The sequence below is a fragment of the Scardinius erythrophthalmus genome, assembly GCF_964197995.2.
Source record: "Scardinius erythrophthalmus genome assembly, chromosome: 21".
Lineage (NCBI taxonomy): Eukaryota > Metazoa > Chordata > Actinopteri > Cypriniformes > Leuciscidae > Scardinius > Scardinius erythrophthalmus.
This window is the reverse complement of record NC_138241.1, coordinates 33696340-33711681: the sequence shown is the minus strand read 5'-3', so window position 1 is coordinate 33711681 and position 15342 is coordinate 33696340. Positions and strand designations below refer to the sequence as shown.

Below are 15342 nucleotides of genomic sequence, written 5' to 3'. Positions count from 1 at the left end.
CTTTAATTCAGTGTGTGATACAGCTGTTTGTGAATGCAAAAAGTAATTCCAGTCTTACTTCCTGCTCGAACCTAACACATTTGCATAATGGCAGTCTATGGTTTTCATTGGCTGCCCGCATACGACATCTACTTTGACCCGCCCTCAAACCCTGTAGTTGTAGCTGAGGCTTGGAATAATTTGGTTTGTGTTGTTGACATGTCAAGAAGACACTGTTTTCTGTGCTGTGAATCCACTTGACATGCACAATTTATACTGTAAAACAATGCCAACTGTTCATATCACTGCGTATTCAAGTGGTGAATAGAGCTGAAATTCAGATACGGTAATGGATATGGATGTGCCCCTAAAGGGACATGTTCAGGCTTCCTGCGGTAATCGGATGTATTACAATACATCAGATTTCATTTATCACGTGAAGCTAGTAAGGAGAGATGATTGACAGGATGATGGGTGAGGATTTGGTGCACAACAGATCCTGAGAGTCATTGACAAATATCTAATCTTGTAAAATGTAGAGTCAGTACCACCACTCCCAATACACAGAGTGCACGTGATTGCGAACTCGAAAGGGAGGGATTTAGAGAGACCGAATCCCTATATCAAACCGTTTTAGACACTGAGAGTAAAGCGGTGATGCTGCAATGTGTATCATGAGAAAATGAAATTGTTTTTTTCCTGCATGTAAACCTCAAAAACAAAATAAGGATCCTTTAAAATAGCATAATGGGGGCATTTTAACATTCACTTTCCTATCAAAAAAGGCTTGAAACTAGGCCGGAAACTTCTGGTCAAAGAATGGAAAGCCCCCTCTGCACCTGCACTGGATTGCAATGGGTCAGCTGGCTGCCCTTGAACAACTGTCCTATAGGTTGCTTGATAAAGTGGAGGAGTATAACTTGAAATGGGGGAAGTATCATTCGTACACTTTGGGCGTTTAATGGCGTTCTGGCTCATAAACATAGCATTTAACTAGAAAACATGACTGATGGATACATTTTGATAGAATACTGTACCTACATATAGGCAAGGTTGTAAACTCAAGAGCTTTGTGCATCACTGTTTTTTTTTTATTATTATTTTTTATTCTTTAATAATTTTATAATATGTATTATAGTTTTGTCTATGGTCGTGTTATGTCTTCCTTTCATTCTATTTTGTTGTATGTGTACTGCTTAATTTTTCTGATGGATTTGTGTGTGTGTTGAAATGTCCTGAAAAACCAATAAACTGTTAATCATAATAAAAAAAGGCATGAAACGCTTTGAAAATATTACTAAAATAGGTATTTGTGGCCGTTATTGGTAGTAAATTACCATCATAAAAAGGAATAAACTGTTAATGAAATGTGTTTGTCAACACAAGTACATTATCTGTCCTGAGTATATCTGTAGTTCTCGGGATTTGAAGTGAACAAAATAAAATGCTGTTTGTGCTTTAGGGGACATTTGCAGAAGCTTTTATCAATGGTGTAATACTTCACGTTAAATGGTCTAAAACAACAGTCATAATTAAATACACTTACATTTGGTATGATTAATAATTTACTAAGCATTCTATCAATCATATAGGCTACTTGATCTCTGTTTCACGAAATTAGATTATCAAACCAGCCTCATGTTGTGGGCCAAGTTGTTTTTGTTGTTTAAGAGCAAAAAATAATGGAGCGGGCCATATTACTGTGATTTAATACTGATATTGATCCATTTGTAAGAACAAAATGGAAGGCCATTAAGCATTAGGACATAATATCAAGAGTCCTCTCTAAGAATGTGGTCTTGTCTTACATATATGACTCAATTAGTGTGTCACTAATTGGCTACAATATAACACACACACACTCCCTCAATAAGCACACTGCAGTACCTCCTCCAGTCGGCTCATATGCTGAACTGTGGCCCTGGCGGGGGTGCTGATGTTCTCCAGAGGAGTGATTAACTGCGGCTGGTGGTTCTGCACACTGAAGCTAGGAGACAGAAGGCCAGGGACGAACACTTTGCTGACCTGGAAGTAAAACAGTCATGATTATTAGCTTAAAAACTGCACGGTTTTGTATTACAAAAGGCTTAAAACTGAATTACTTTGTAGGTAATGAGAATAATAATTCTGATATGTATATAAAGCAGAGGTGTCAAACTCAGCTTGTGTGTACCTTAAAAAGGGCTGACTGAAAATTAAGGACAAATTTTATCACTCATTATACTTTTTTATTTTAGTCTTAATTTATCAATTTTCTTTAAACATAATGTAACAAACATTAAGTTTGTGCTCAAACCATTTTATTTACTGCAGGGCCTTGATAAAATTGCCAATGTAAACTTTTTTAGATATCAAACAAAGTCCATATGTTTATGCCTTGGTTTTATAACAGTAATTTTTAAACAGACTTTTGTTTTTATTAAAGACTTGTGTTTAACATTTTAAAAAAAAAAGCATGTTTGAAAGGTTATTTTTTCGATTTTTGTAGCTTCCAAAGACATTATTGTGCATTTTACGAACTATGAATGTTTTTACTTGTACATTTGTCATTGAATATAACGAAGAGTTGTGACAAGTGTTGAGCACATCTGTCTCTTAAGGCCCATTCATACCAAGGAAGATAACTATTAAAGATAACTATAACTATGTTAACATTCACACCAGCGCACAATATCTTTGTTTATTATAAGCGCACTGCAGTTTTGTGGTCTGCGTCTTTAAATTCTCGAGTTCTTTAAAGCAGGATGGATTCTGATTGGCTGGAAAAAATCATTCTGAAATTTATTCAAATGGCTTTGTGCCGTTATCGTTATAGTTGTGGTGTACACTCTACAATCATTATAGTTATTGTCCTTAGTGTGAACGGGTCTTTACTCAGCAAGAGCAGTTCGTTACGTCAGGTCGTGCACTGAACGTACTGAATACAAGTGTGATATGTTTGAAGGGTTATTACTCACAAGAAAAGCGGTAACTGATTGACTGGGCAGCACTAACTGAGACATTTCGTTCAAGTTTTTTTTTTATTATTAACTTGCCGGGCCGCATGAAATGAGATGGCGGGTCGGTTTTTGCCCACGGGTCTTGTGTTTGACACATGTGATGGAAAGTATAATGACATGCTACAGCAAGATAAGTGTCTCTAGATACTAAAGACCCTGAAACCTAGTATTTTCCAAGTCTAGCTCTCTAGTGATTGGCTGAAAATTGCATTGATCAAGGTGACATTTAACAGAATACAAAAGCTGCATCCCACTATCCAGTGTTATTGGTCTTAATATATAGTATGTGATGGTGATCTGTCCTATATAATAAAAAATAATGTGTGTGTGTGCGTGCATGTATTATAGGACAAATCACCATCACATACTATATAACTATAAGAAGAATAACATTGGGATACAGCCTTTGTATTCAGTTGGATAGGTCACCTTGATCAATCATATTTTCAACCAATCACTAGAGAACCAGACCTAGAAAATTGGTTAGAGGTGAGTCATCCACATCTGAAACACACATTATCATCAGTGCTGGAGAGAAAGAGGCTTTTTATACATCAATCATGCATACATCTGTAAGCATCATTTAATGACATTAATAAATTGTATGAATCTAACAGTATAAACAGACATGCCTGTGTTTCTGCAAAGAATCACTGCATTCTCTCCGGCACTAATGACAATCTCTCATCCAGATATGAGTGACTCACCTGAAACCAATTTTCAAATCTCTGGTGATTGGTGGGGAACATGATGGAATGAGATGATGTATTAGACTCAACACTAGGCTTTGAGTGCAAATTGTAATGCACAGATGCCTTTGGCTTTTTTAATAAAAAAGAGAACTATGCATGGTGGGGACACTGCATATTACAGACTCAGACATCTCAGAACAAAAGAGCTGAAAGTGGAAGAATGATTCAGGCCACTAATAATGTCATTTCAGAGGTGAAAACCGCAGATGCAATCAAGCCTCACCCGAGTGACTCCTGTGTACAACACCAGACTTCCATTGGCCTCAAGCACCAGCATAGCATGAATGTCCTTTAAAGAAATGAAGAACAAGAGGAAATTTAGGTCCTGATGACGACAGCAAAATGACAACGACACTTACAACTGACATTCAAGATTTACAGGCATTAAGTGTTTTTTTTTAAAACTGTAAATTATTCATCATGAGAAGCAGCAAGATCTGATCACAATGAATTAGGCGAAATGTGACTCTACACAGAAACGGCATTTGCAACCCATTTTACATTGATTTTCCAATTTATTGGATGGCGAAAAGTGGGCGTTTGGCTATTAGTTAACATTAACCAACAGGAAACACGATTAACTTTCAATAACTCAACTTAAAAATAGCACAGATGAATTATGCACAATAATAGCAGAAAAGTGTATAACGAAACTCGTTACGGTGTTCATTTCAAGTTCAATTTATTAATCTTATTGTGAACGATACATCCATGCATTTGTTTTGTTACTTTTTTTTACCTCGTAATTTAAATTAAAATGTCATAATTTAAATTTCTGCAACTTTCTTAAAATCAACAGAGATCGCATTTGGATCTGCCTCGATTTTTGAATGCAATGCCCACATCTCAAAATCCAATACCCAACCGATGGATAGAAGAGTCTCCACCATACATTTTTTGTTTTTCGATAATCCATTTCACACAGATGTACATCACAATACAGATGTAGAATGTGGAAGTAAGCTATTTTCTCTGAATGTGCGACATTTATGATTCATTAGCCATTATAGGTAAATAACTAGAAAAATTAAGTGCAGTAAATGGTAACATTATTGCTGCAATAAACCAGTATGTTTATGATAATGATCAATTACATGGGGCCTATTAAGCCCTTTTTCAAAGATTTGATTTTGTTTTTGAGGTATACTAGAATAGGTTTTAATACTATATATACATATTTTACATTAGCAAGCCCCAGCTTCTGATTTGGAGCCACTAATTAACAAATATATATTGGATAAATGGCAAACAGAATGGGATTTAATGTCAAACTAACAAACTATTTGAAATAAATCCTGTGATGGAAAGATGCATTTACTCCTTTAAATCCAGACATGACCAAGTTGTGCATACAAGGTGTCCAACCAGATTAACCCATGGATATTTACTTTCAAGGGTGAAGAAACACCAAAATGCAAATATTGCAGCACCAACAAGTAGATAAAACACATGCTTTTGGTCTGCCAAATTTTTTATGTCATGAGGCAAAGATTATTATCAGGACAAACTTTTAAGGACTTATTTTGTACGTGTCTTATGTATAACATTTTGTTTTATAACAAATAAATAGTTTTTTTCTCTCTGATGTATAATCTGTATTTGCAATGATATAGCCTGTGAAGCTGATGTGGCAATAAACTCAAATACTACCACTCCTACATTGTTGCGGCTCCTCTCTTCCCAGTCTGTCAGTAACGCTCTGTTTAGTTCCAGTCTCTATGAAGCCCCTCCTTCCTTGTGCTCTGATTGGACCGATGTGTTGTGATTGGTCAACCACTTCGAGTGTGTTTAGTAAATGTCACGCCCCTTACCATAACTGTAATTTTCAACACACCACTAACACAACTTAACCCAGCCTCGTGCCTTTTTGTTGTGTATGCCTTGAGTGGGAATTATTTAAATGTGATGTGTTTGTTCCCGAAGGAAAACTCAAGATTGCACCATGCCATTCGTAGATCAACTATTTGACTCCAGTCCTCTAATTCAAATACTCACCTCAAGAGGGGCGGCATCTTTTGCGGTGATAACAGTTACTGATGCAAATATCAGTTGAGAAGTTTCATTGCTCTCAAGAAATTTTACACACCTGCAAATAGCACACAAGACAGATCATTTAGTTTAAGAATAGAAGCACTAGAGCTTTAAAATAGTTAAATAATAAGAAAGCAAATCAGTCTTTCCCATTATTGTAGAAGCAAAATAAATAAATAAGACACACATTCACCTGAGCTGCTGGTGGGACTCGACCAGGAAGCACAGGTACCTGTTCTCACACAGATCAGAGGTGATGAAGACTTTAGAGGCCTGGCAACCTTTCTCCCTGTAACATGGACACAACACTGATTTCAGGACAAACATCAACAGTAACTTCATGCTCTCGGCTCATAAACACGGCACGACAAAACTCAGCAGACCTGGAGATAGCGCTGGTTTCTGTCCACAGCTGCTCGATGCAGAGGTCTGGTAGAATGGGCTCCATCTCGGGCAGCAGGGCCGTGTCGTTCAGGGTGCTGTTGGGAGAGGCCAGGATGCTGTGGCCACGCGGGGACGGGGTGTGGCAGGACATGTTGAAACGCTGAGTTCCAGAGAAAGAGGGCACGGCAATGCCAGGGGAGTGAGCCCGACTGATGTTAATTAAAGAGAAACCAAAAGAGCATATTTAGACACAAATGTGCACATTTACATATTTTTTTCTTAACTTTTATTATATTAATTTATATTTCAGTCAGGACCACTTTGAGAACGAAATTTATTGACAATCTTTGGATTTGGCGAGAGGCTTAGGCTCTAAGGTGCTCGAGCTTCCATACTAGACAGCTTGAGATACATCCTTGAGACAAAAATACCCCAAGCCTTTTAATAACCAAATGTTGTTTTTTAGCAAATGTTTACAGAAGGAGATACAATGATTACATACATAGAGTTTCTATACAGAATCCACTGCTCTATTACGAAGATGCAAGGAGGTGAAGGGGTGGAGGTGGGTGTAAAGACAGACTGCGAACTCGGTCCTGGAGGGCCACTGTCCTGCACAGTTTAGCTCCAACCCTGATCAAACACACCTAGCTGTGAGTTTCTAGTGATCCTGAAGACATTGATTAGCTTGCTCAGGTGTGTTTGATCAGTGTTAGAGCTAAACTCTGCAGGACAGCGGCCCTCCAGGACCGAGTTTGAGGAACCCTGCTATAGTTGATTGGAGGAGGTGGAGTAACCAATCAGCTGAGCGTCAGCTGATAATGTTTAGCGATCAGTGGTCTGCTTGAACTACGCTTTCATTCCATGCGTCACTGAAGCTCTATTTAATATTTACACTACCATTTAAAAATTTGTGGTCGGTATGACTTTCTGTGTTTGAAAACAGTCTCATATCTATTTGATAAAAAATTAAGTAAAAACAGTAATATTGTGAAATGTTACACTAATGTAAAATAATTCAAATATGCTGATTTGGTGCTCAAGAAACATTTCTAATTATTGTCAATGCTGAAAACAGTTTCGCTGCTTAATCATTTTCTGAAAAATGTGATACATTTTCTCTTTGATAAACAGTTCAAAGGAACAAAATTTAATTTAAATCTTTTGTAACATTATAAATGCCTTTACTGTCACTTCTCATCAATTTAATGAATGCTTGCTGCAAAAAAAAAAATCAAAATAATTCATTTTTACTGCCCTAGTAGTGTATATGAATCATTTTTGCACAAAAATCTTCTACTGCCTACATAAAATTTACATGTGAAGAGTTCAGATGCAAAAGCCTCTAAGCCTCATTTCACTTAAATGACAATTAATAGGTAATCTTCATTGCCATTTAAGGGAAATTACTGAACTTTAATTTACAAGCTTGATAAAAATGATCATTCTAGAAGAAAATTTCAGATGGCACTTAGAGGCTTTAGCATCTGAACTCTTCATATACTGTGTACAATATACATAGCACAGAAAGAGCATGAGTAGTGTGTAGACATACCTGAGAGCAGCCATGTTTGAAATGCTAGGCGAGTGAACCCGAGAGTGCAGGGCTGGAGAGGCAGGAATTCGGCTCTGGTTGTGCAGAGCGTGACAGTGCAGGGGCGAGGCGGGCGAGTCCAGCCGGTTCACGTTTCTCAGGTGGGTGCTGAGGAAGCTGGGGGCTGCATTGGGAGTTTGAACCGGCCCGGGCTGGTCTGGACACTTCAATACTGTGGTCTGCTCCTGCAAAAAACAACACGGACATGCAGAACAGGTCCAGATGTTTGATCACTTTTTTTAAATGTTGCACATTAAGTTCATGCACAAAATTCCTCTTTTAAAGAAAAAAAAAATATATATATACAGTATCTATTAAAGATTATTTTTATTAGTACCACAGTAGTGCTCAGGTAGTTTTCTCATGTGATTTGCTACTAATTAGTGATATTTCGCTTCAATGACAAATTCTGAAATAAAAAGAGTTAAATGTTACAAACCTAGGTTATACTTTATTTTAAGGTGTCATTGTTACAGTGTAATTATACATTTAAGTACTGAGTAATATTAAGCAACTACATGTACTTACTATAGGATTAGGGTAGGATTAGGATTTAACACATGTAACAAGGACACTGTAGAATAAAGTGTTACCCAAACCTACATAGGTTTGTAACAGGAAGTGAGACTGAAATTGCTGACGACTCGTTTCGGCAGTTTTAGAATTAATTCTTTCTTTTAGGAGACAATAACTTTATTTGTTGTGCACTTTGATCTTTAAAACTTTGCAGACCATTTACATGCTCAAGCAGCAATATTACACACTCCATGAAAGGTAAGATTCGGAAAAAAAAACATAATAGGGTCCCTTTTTTAACATTTTTAATCTCAAACGTTAGAACATTGACCAGTTCTAATGATGATGTCATCCTCTAACCATGAACAAAAAAACATGGAAACAGGATATTTCATTATGACTGCACGAAGCAACCATACCTCAGGTGTGACTTTGCGTAGGGTCCAGACGGTGTGTGTGCACTGCTGCGTGTCGTACGTCATGATAATGGAGGGCTTGAGGCACGTGAACACCACTCTCTGAGCGCTGTCCGAAACATACTGGAGTCGGGCCTCAAACAGACCTGAACCAGTGAGTGGGGAACAACAAGAGCATCAACATGACATATTCTGAAGCCAGAGATCGACAATACATCAGTGTCATTATTATAGAGTTCACGAGTTCACATCTACATATAATTAATACAATGAGTTTATGCGTATTTGGCGTGCTGTCCGGGGGGAGGGCTCCGAGCTCGGAGTTAGGCCCGAACCCAAAGTACTCCCCCCAGTTGGTAAGAGTAGATGGAAATGGAAGTGTAGATGGAACTGGAAGTGAGGAGATGGGGTGGAGGAGGGATGCTGACAAACTTTCAATGAACAGAGACAGGTCTGCTGTGAATTTATACTCTGTCATTGAGTTGATTACTGATTAATCAACAGCTGTGCATGATTTGGTTAATTATCTGAACCTGCTCCTCCCGAACTTTGTTAAATAAAACCTCATTTAATTCAATGGTGTCCAAAACTAACACTTTCCAAGTGCTAAATGTATACTATCCGATCGTGAAAAGACCAGGTGTAAATGCCCTCCGAAACGCTTTCAAGACGAATTTAAATCCGATCACTCAAACCACTTTAGGAGGTGGTTTAATATGCATTCTGAAGTGAAACTGGACAAGTGTAAATGCATCTGGTTGTTGAAGCCACATTTATAAATTTTACTCCTCCCAAAATTGTAAAAAATAAATAAATAAATAGCCAGATATGACAACGCTACTGCAACACGCATATGATCCCACAGATATGGCCTGCCACAGACGAGTAGCCTCAGCACACACGCAGACTGCCACAAATGAAAATGTTCGCCGTCGCATCCTGAATCTCAACGCAATCATCTTCATTAAAAATACTAAATTAGAAATTATTATGAGACTAAATTATCTTACCAGTGCTGATGCCGCTTTGAAATTAAGTAGTAATAAATGAAACGCAGCTCATATCTGTTGTTTTTGTTGACGTGAACGGAAACTGAAGATCAGATTTTTATTTATTTTGTGGAAATACATTTATGAAGCTAAGTGTAAATGGAACAGTTTTTTCCAAATTGGATAACTATACGATCAATAAAAATGCATGAGGTGATGACCAGATGTAAAAACGCCCTAATATGCAAGAAAACCAACTCCTCAATAATCACAATATATAACTGTAATATAAATGTAATTAATATAAATAATACTAAATATAGCTTCATGGCCACTGTAAAGAAATATTTTATATCACTTGCCATTGACAGGTAGGTAATTTTAGACCAAGGGTCTCAACATTAATCCAATAAATGTTCATTTAATAAATGGTCTTGTTAAATATGGCTTAAATGGATAAGTTCCAAGACAGAGAGGACTACGGAGAACACAAGTGCAAAACCATGAGACTTTGTGTGTCATAGTGGAAAATAATTAATAATTGCACCAACATTTAAAACACAAAAAAAATGCAAATGATTGCCAAATCTTAAACATTCCTTACTGAGGTACAGTGATAAAATAAAATAAAAATTGTCTTTGGCAACTAACTGAAATAAAATAAGTTGAAGTTTGAAGGTGAAGTACTAAAATGACTAAAAGCTAATTTAAAATATTAATAAATCATATAATCAGTCACAAATAATACTAAAATAAGTTCTCAAGTCTTACCGCTGGACTTACAAACGACAGGAGCGATTTCATCTAAGGGATGCAGCATGCTGAACAGGGTCGGGAGAGGTTCCCTGATAACAAGATTCAAATCATTCAACACCATATTCATACTTACACAAGCATATTTTACAACGCTCAAATATAAGCACTTACAGTACTAACATTCTGCATGCTAAAAAATAATTTAAATAAATAAATAAATACCTGATGGGGCTCATGGGGCCGTCAACTGTATTATTTTTGCGCTCCAAAAGCAGGCCGAACTTTGTTGACCAGAGAGCGGAGACCTACAAGCGAAACCCAGTAACAGTCGATCAAGAGAAAGACGGAACATTACAATTTTTCAGCTTATGGAAAATACTATTTATGCAAGAATTATAGACAGCAAAGGGACATTGTTACTATGCACATACTATATTTACAATAGCAGAGTACTTAATGCTGTATTGCTTGTATTCAATCTAGACATTTTTACAAACAAACAGACAAACTTTAATTCTATTATGGAAAAAATTTATTGTGCAATGCCAAAGTTTCAGGCTCCCAGTTCTAGTCCCATTTCCCTTACGCCCATTTAAACGCACAAGTCTGAAATGTTTAGGAAAAGCCTCTGGGGCAACATGCCAGAATATGCTCGTGTAAAATAAAGCCAACATTAGTCAAAACTGTAAATTGCGCTGTCTAAATACTGTTACTAAAACCAAAACCGCCCCCCTTTCCTGCTTGCGTGCCAAATAACCCATTATGCCTCATGAAATGGACAACTACCACACATAATCAGTCACTGAGCTAAAAAAGACAGTCAGGCTGACTAAATCCCTGATGGCACTAGCAAACGTTCTGCCCATGACAAAGGCTCTGCTGCAAACACACAAGGATGATACAGCCATTTAAACCGGATTTGTGAGCCAGGCCTCTGTCAATTGTTTTTAGACATAGATGTACTGTGGAGAAACCCAACAGACACAGACATTAAGCATTCTGACCTGGAAGGGGAGTGGAGATATGAACTCTTTGCCACTCATGCTGTGGACGTTCACACAGGTATTCTGGACAATACACACCGTCTGCTCCACAACATCCTTTACTGGAGATTAGGAGGAAAAATAATCACTCAACCGCTAAAAAGAGCCAGCATCATATACTTGCTACTGAAGCAATTAAGCATTTAAAATGCAATAAAGTAATATATTTAAAATAAAAAGAAAATGTTTTAACTTGTGTGGCAACAATAATACAACACAAAAATTTATTAAATTCTTACCATCTTTTTTAGACTGAGGAACGGTGAAATGACACCATAGAGCCTATAAAACAATAAGTGAAATTATATTATACTGAATTATGAAAAGTATGAAAAGTGATTCTCGATACAGCAGCCCCAAAAAGTATTTGAGCACTTCAAAAATGTCTATACACTACCGTTCACTGGGGTCAGTAGGTTTAATACTAAATTAATACTTTTATTCAGCAAGGATGCATTAAACTGATCAAAAGTGATAGTTATAAGGTTACAAAAGATTTCTATTTCAAATAAATGCTGTTTCTATTTATCAAAGAAACCTAAAAAAAAAAATCTGTCACAATTTCCTCAAAAATATGAAGCAGCACAACTGTTTTCAACACTGATAATAATCAAAAATGTTTCTTGAGCAGCAAATCATCATATTTGAATGATTTCTGAAGGATCGTGTGACACTGAAGACTGGAGTAATGATTTGATCACATGAATAAAACATATTACAATAGAAAACACTTATTTTAAATTGTAAAAATGTTTCACAATATTATTGGGGGTTTTTTTTTGCTGTTTTTGGTTCACATAAATGCATTCTTGTTGAGCAGAAGAGACTTTCGGTCAAAAACATAAACAAACCTTACCAACCCCAAACTTTTAAATGGTAATGTATAGGAATGATTGTATTACATAAAAAAATACCAAACGGTAATTATTATATTTTCTCACTTTACCCAGAAATGGCTTGGAAAAGTGGTTTATTCTGAGAAAAGGTCTAGCACAAGTTAGATAGTACCTGCTGAACTGGGCTGTCCACCGTGAAGGCTTTGTACACATATGAGGCTTGATTCTTACTGCCACGGCTCCAGATGACCATGTTTCCAGCCACATACAGCTCCTCCTCATATTCAACCTCATCAGGAGCCGTTCCCTTCCTCAGCCGCCAGCGCTCCTGCCAATCACACCATAATCATACTTTTAAAGGGATAGTTCAACAAAAAATGAAAATTCTGGCATTAATTACTCACCCTCATGTCGTTCCAAACCTGTAAGACTTTCATTCGTCTTCGGAACAAAAATGAAGATCTTTTTTGATTAAAGGGGTCTTTTTTATATTGTTGTCTGAGGTCAACTTATGACGTTCGCTTGGTTTTTACATTCAAAAACATCAAAATAAATAAGTAATAGGCTATTTTCTACCCTGGTTTTGAGCCTAGCTCCTGAAACGCTCGGTTTTTATGGGCGTTGCCGCATTGAAGACTTGGAAGTAAACACCCACTGCTATGACTGGATTACAGTTTTGCATATTATAATGAGTTTCATGTAATTCGCGAATCAGTGGGCGGGGCTAAACAGGCAGTGTTGAAGTAGGCGTTGATCTTCTTCTGCGGAGGCGGGGTTTGATACCCTTTGACCTCATAGATCCCCACTTTGAAAAACCTGTTGTTCGCTGTGCCTGGTGTCAATAAAAGCTTTTATTGGACTAACAAGGAAGTTTTCAGTTCTGAAACTTACAGGATATTTTTATAGTATGATGACCTCTTATATGTCAAAAGCTCAAGGAAAATTTGATTTCTCAGTTCATCACCCCTTTAAATCTGAGCAATTTCTGTCCATCCATTGACAGCTACGCAACTGACACTTTGTCACTTCAAAAAGTCACTTCAAATAAGAGATCGTAAAACTAATTCGTATGAATTGAGCGGTTTAGTCCAAACTATATGTAAAGACAAGATCGTTTTATATGATGAACAGATTTAATTTAGGTTTATATGTGAATCAATGTTTATATGTGTAAAAATATAATACATATAATATGTGTGTTATTATAAACATAAATATGTTTATATGTGTGTTTATTCACATGTTTATATGTGAATAAAAGCCTAAATTAAATCTGTTCATATAAAGTGATTGAGACTCTTCAGAAAATTAACTAAACTGGTCAATTCATATGGATTAGTTTTACGATCTCTTTATGAACTTTCTGAAGCATCAAAGTGGTAGTTGCATAGCTGTCAAAATCTCTCCGATTTCATCAAAACGATCTTCATTTTTGTTCCGAAGATGAACAAAAGTCGTACAGGTTTGGAAAGACGTGAAGGGGAGTAATTAATGACAGAATTTTCATTTTTGGGTGAACTAACCCTATAAAACATTTAGTATTTTAATTAACAAAAGTTTGCTTTCACTTTAAGTAAAAAGAGCAGTGCAAACATGCTGCTAAACATCTCCTCATATGGGGGAAAACTACCTTCTCTCGCTCCTGTAGAGTGACCTCCTGAAGGGATCCCACGAGCCCAGCCGCCCCGTCGGAGGACCAGAGCTCAGAGGCCGGCTGGAGCTGCCGCAGCTGGAGATTCACGGCATTCGGGTGATTTTTGCAGTGCTCACGACCGAATGGGACAAACGACTGCAATTCGCCTGCGGCTATCATTGTGGCTCTCTCTTCATAGATGTGCGACATGAGTTCCCAATATCAGCATTATTTCTGTGAAAGACAAGGACACAGAAAAAAAACGGTGTTATTAATACAGAATGGGTTGACATTTGTTACCTTCAGTTTGGCAAGTCTGCATTATTGATGCCCTTTTGTATCATATTATACAACATATAATATAGCAAACATCTTTTCAAAATCACTTTTTTGAGCATATGTTAATTTTGACATTGCTGCTGCTTTTCACAAAATATGAATTAGTGCTCAATGAAGCACATAAAAAAATAGGTGAATGTGCATATTTAATGAAAAACAGCATAAACATCCAAAATAGAGACCTTATATGTTGTAACATTAGATAATATATATATCTTTGAAATTGCATTATAATTGCACTATACTTAATATAAAATTAAGCCAACATTATAGCATAACTGCCCATCTGTTTGTCGGTCTATACATGTCTTTCTTTCAGTTTATATGACAAAACATCTGGGCATATATCCACCTAACAATCTTTCTAGCAGACATATGCATATCTAAGTTAATCTATCTATCGTTCTATATGTCTGTCTATAGTTCTATCTATTGTTTTATCAATCCATCTATTCATCATTCTGCCTGTCTATCCATCAATCGTTCTGTCTATCTATCAACACATATAATATTTATTTCCATACATCTATCTGTCAATCTATAAGTATATTTCGTGAACTGTCCACCTAAAATCACCACACAAAGCAAAAGTTTATCAGCTGTAGACAAAAATAAAACATTTACTGCAGTTTTTAATCCAGTGTCGTGTATCAGTGACAGTTAACGTTACATTTGTTATGGCATGCGATTTGTTCATTACTTAATGAATTCCGGGGAAATCCTTTAGTAAATTCCTCAATTCCACTGCACATGATCCTTTATCTTTTGTTTTTGCTTGTAACGTGTAACAGTGTTTAGGGGAAAAACACGAAACTTTTTATATTTCAGTTAGACTGTCATCCTGTCAGCATTAGCAGCCGAGCTACTGCTAACATCCGCTCGAATCTTCACCTGCTAATAACAAATAGTCGATCTTCCTGTCCTGAAGTGCGGTCCTTCCCTTTGACAGATGCCTCTCCCTCTGCAATCTCCTGCTCGTTGAGCCCAACATACAAACACATCAAAGTATGCAGTGAAAACCGATCGAGCAGAGCACACTACACTGTTTCAAATGAACGCGGACATGTTGTTAACC

At 36.9% G+C, this 15342-nt stretch overlaps 1 protein-coding gene across 5 annotated transcripts in view; it reads right to left on the bottom strand.

The window, feature by feature from the left end:
- The window catches only part of anapc1 (anaphase promoting complex subunit 1), a 67981-nt gene extending 52639 nt beyond the window's left edge, over positions 1–15342 (bottom strand). For all 5 annotated transcript variants that reach the window (XR_014029043.1, XR_014029044.1, XM_081350618.1 and 2 more), the window contains exons 1-14: positions 15159–15342; positions 13926–14162; positions 12468–12623; positions 11699–11741; positions 11421–11521; positions 10639–10721; positions 10432–10505; positions 8675–8817; positions 7701–7924; positions 6145–6354; positions 5955–6050; positions 5726–5816; positions 3954–4019; positions 1867–2004 (exon numbers count right to left, since the gene is read on the bottom strand). Coding sequence is in view for 3 of the 5 variants with exons in the window: in XM_081350618.1 (XP_081206744.1) it covers positions 1867–2004; positions 3954–4019; positions 5726–5816; positions 5955–6050; positions 6145–6354; positions 7701–7924; positions 8675–8817; positions 10432–10505; positions 10639–10721; positions 11421–11521; positions 11699–11741; positions 12468–12623; positions 13926–14138 (1638 nt within the window). In the remaining 2 variants the exon portion in view is untranslated. The remainder of the gene's footprint in view (positions 1–1866; positions 2005–3953; positions 4020–5725; positions 5817–5954; positions 6051–6144; positions 6355–7700; positions 7925–8674; positions 8818–10431; positions 10506–10638; positions 10722–11420; positions 11522–11698; positions 11742–12467; positions 12624–13925; positions 14163–15158) is intronic.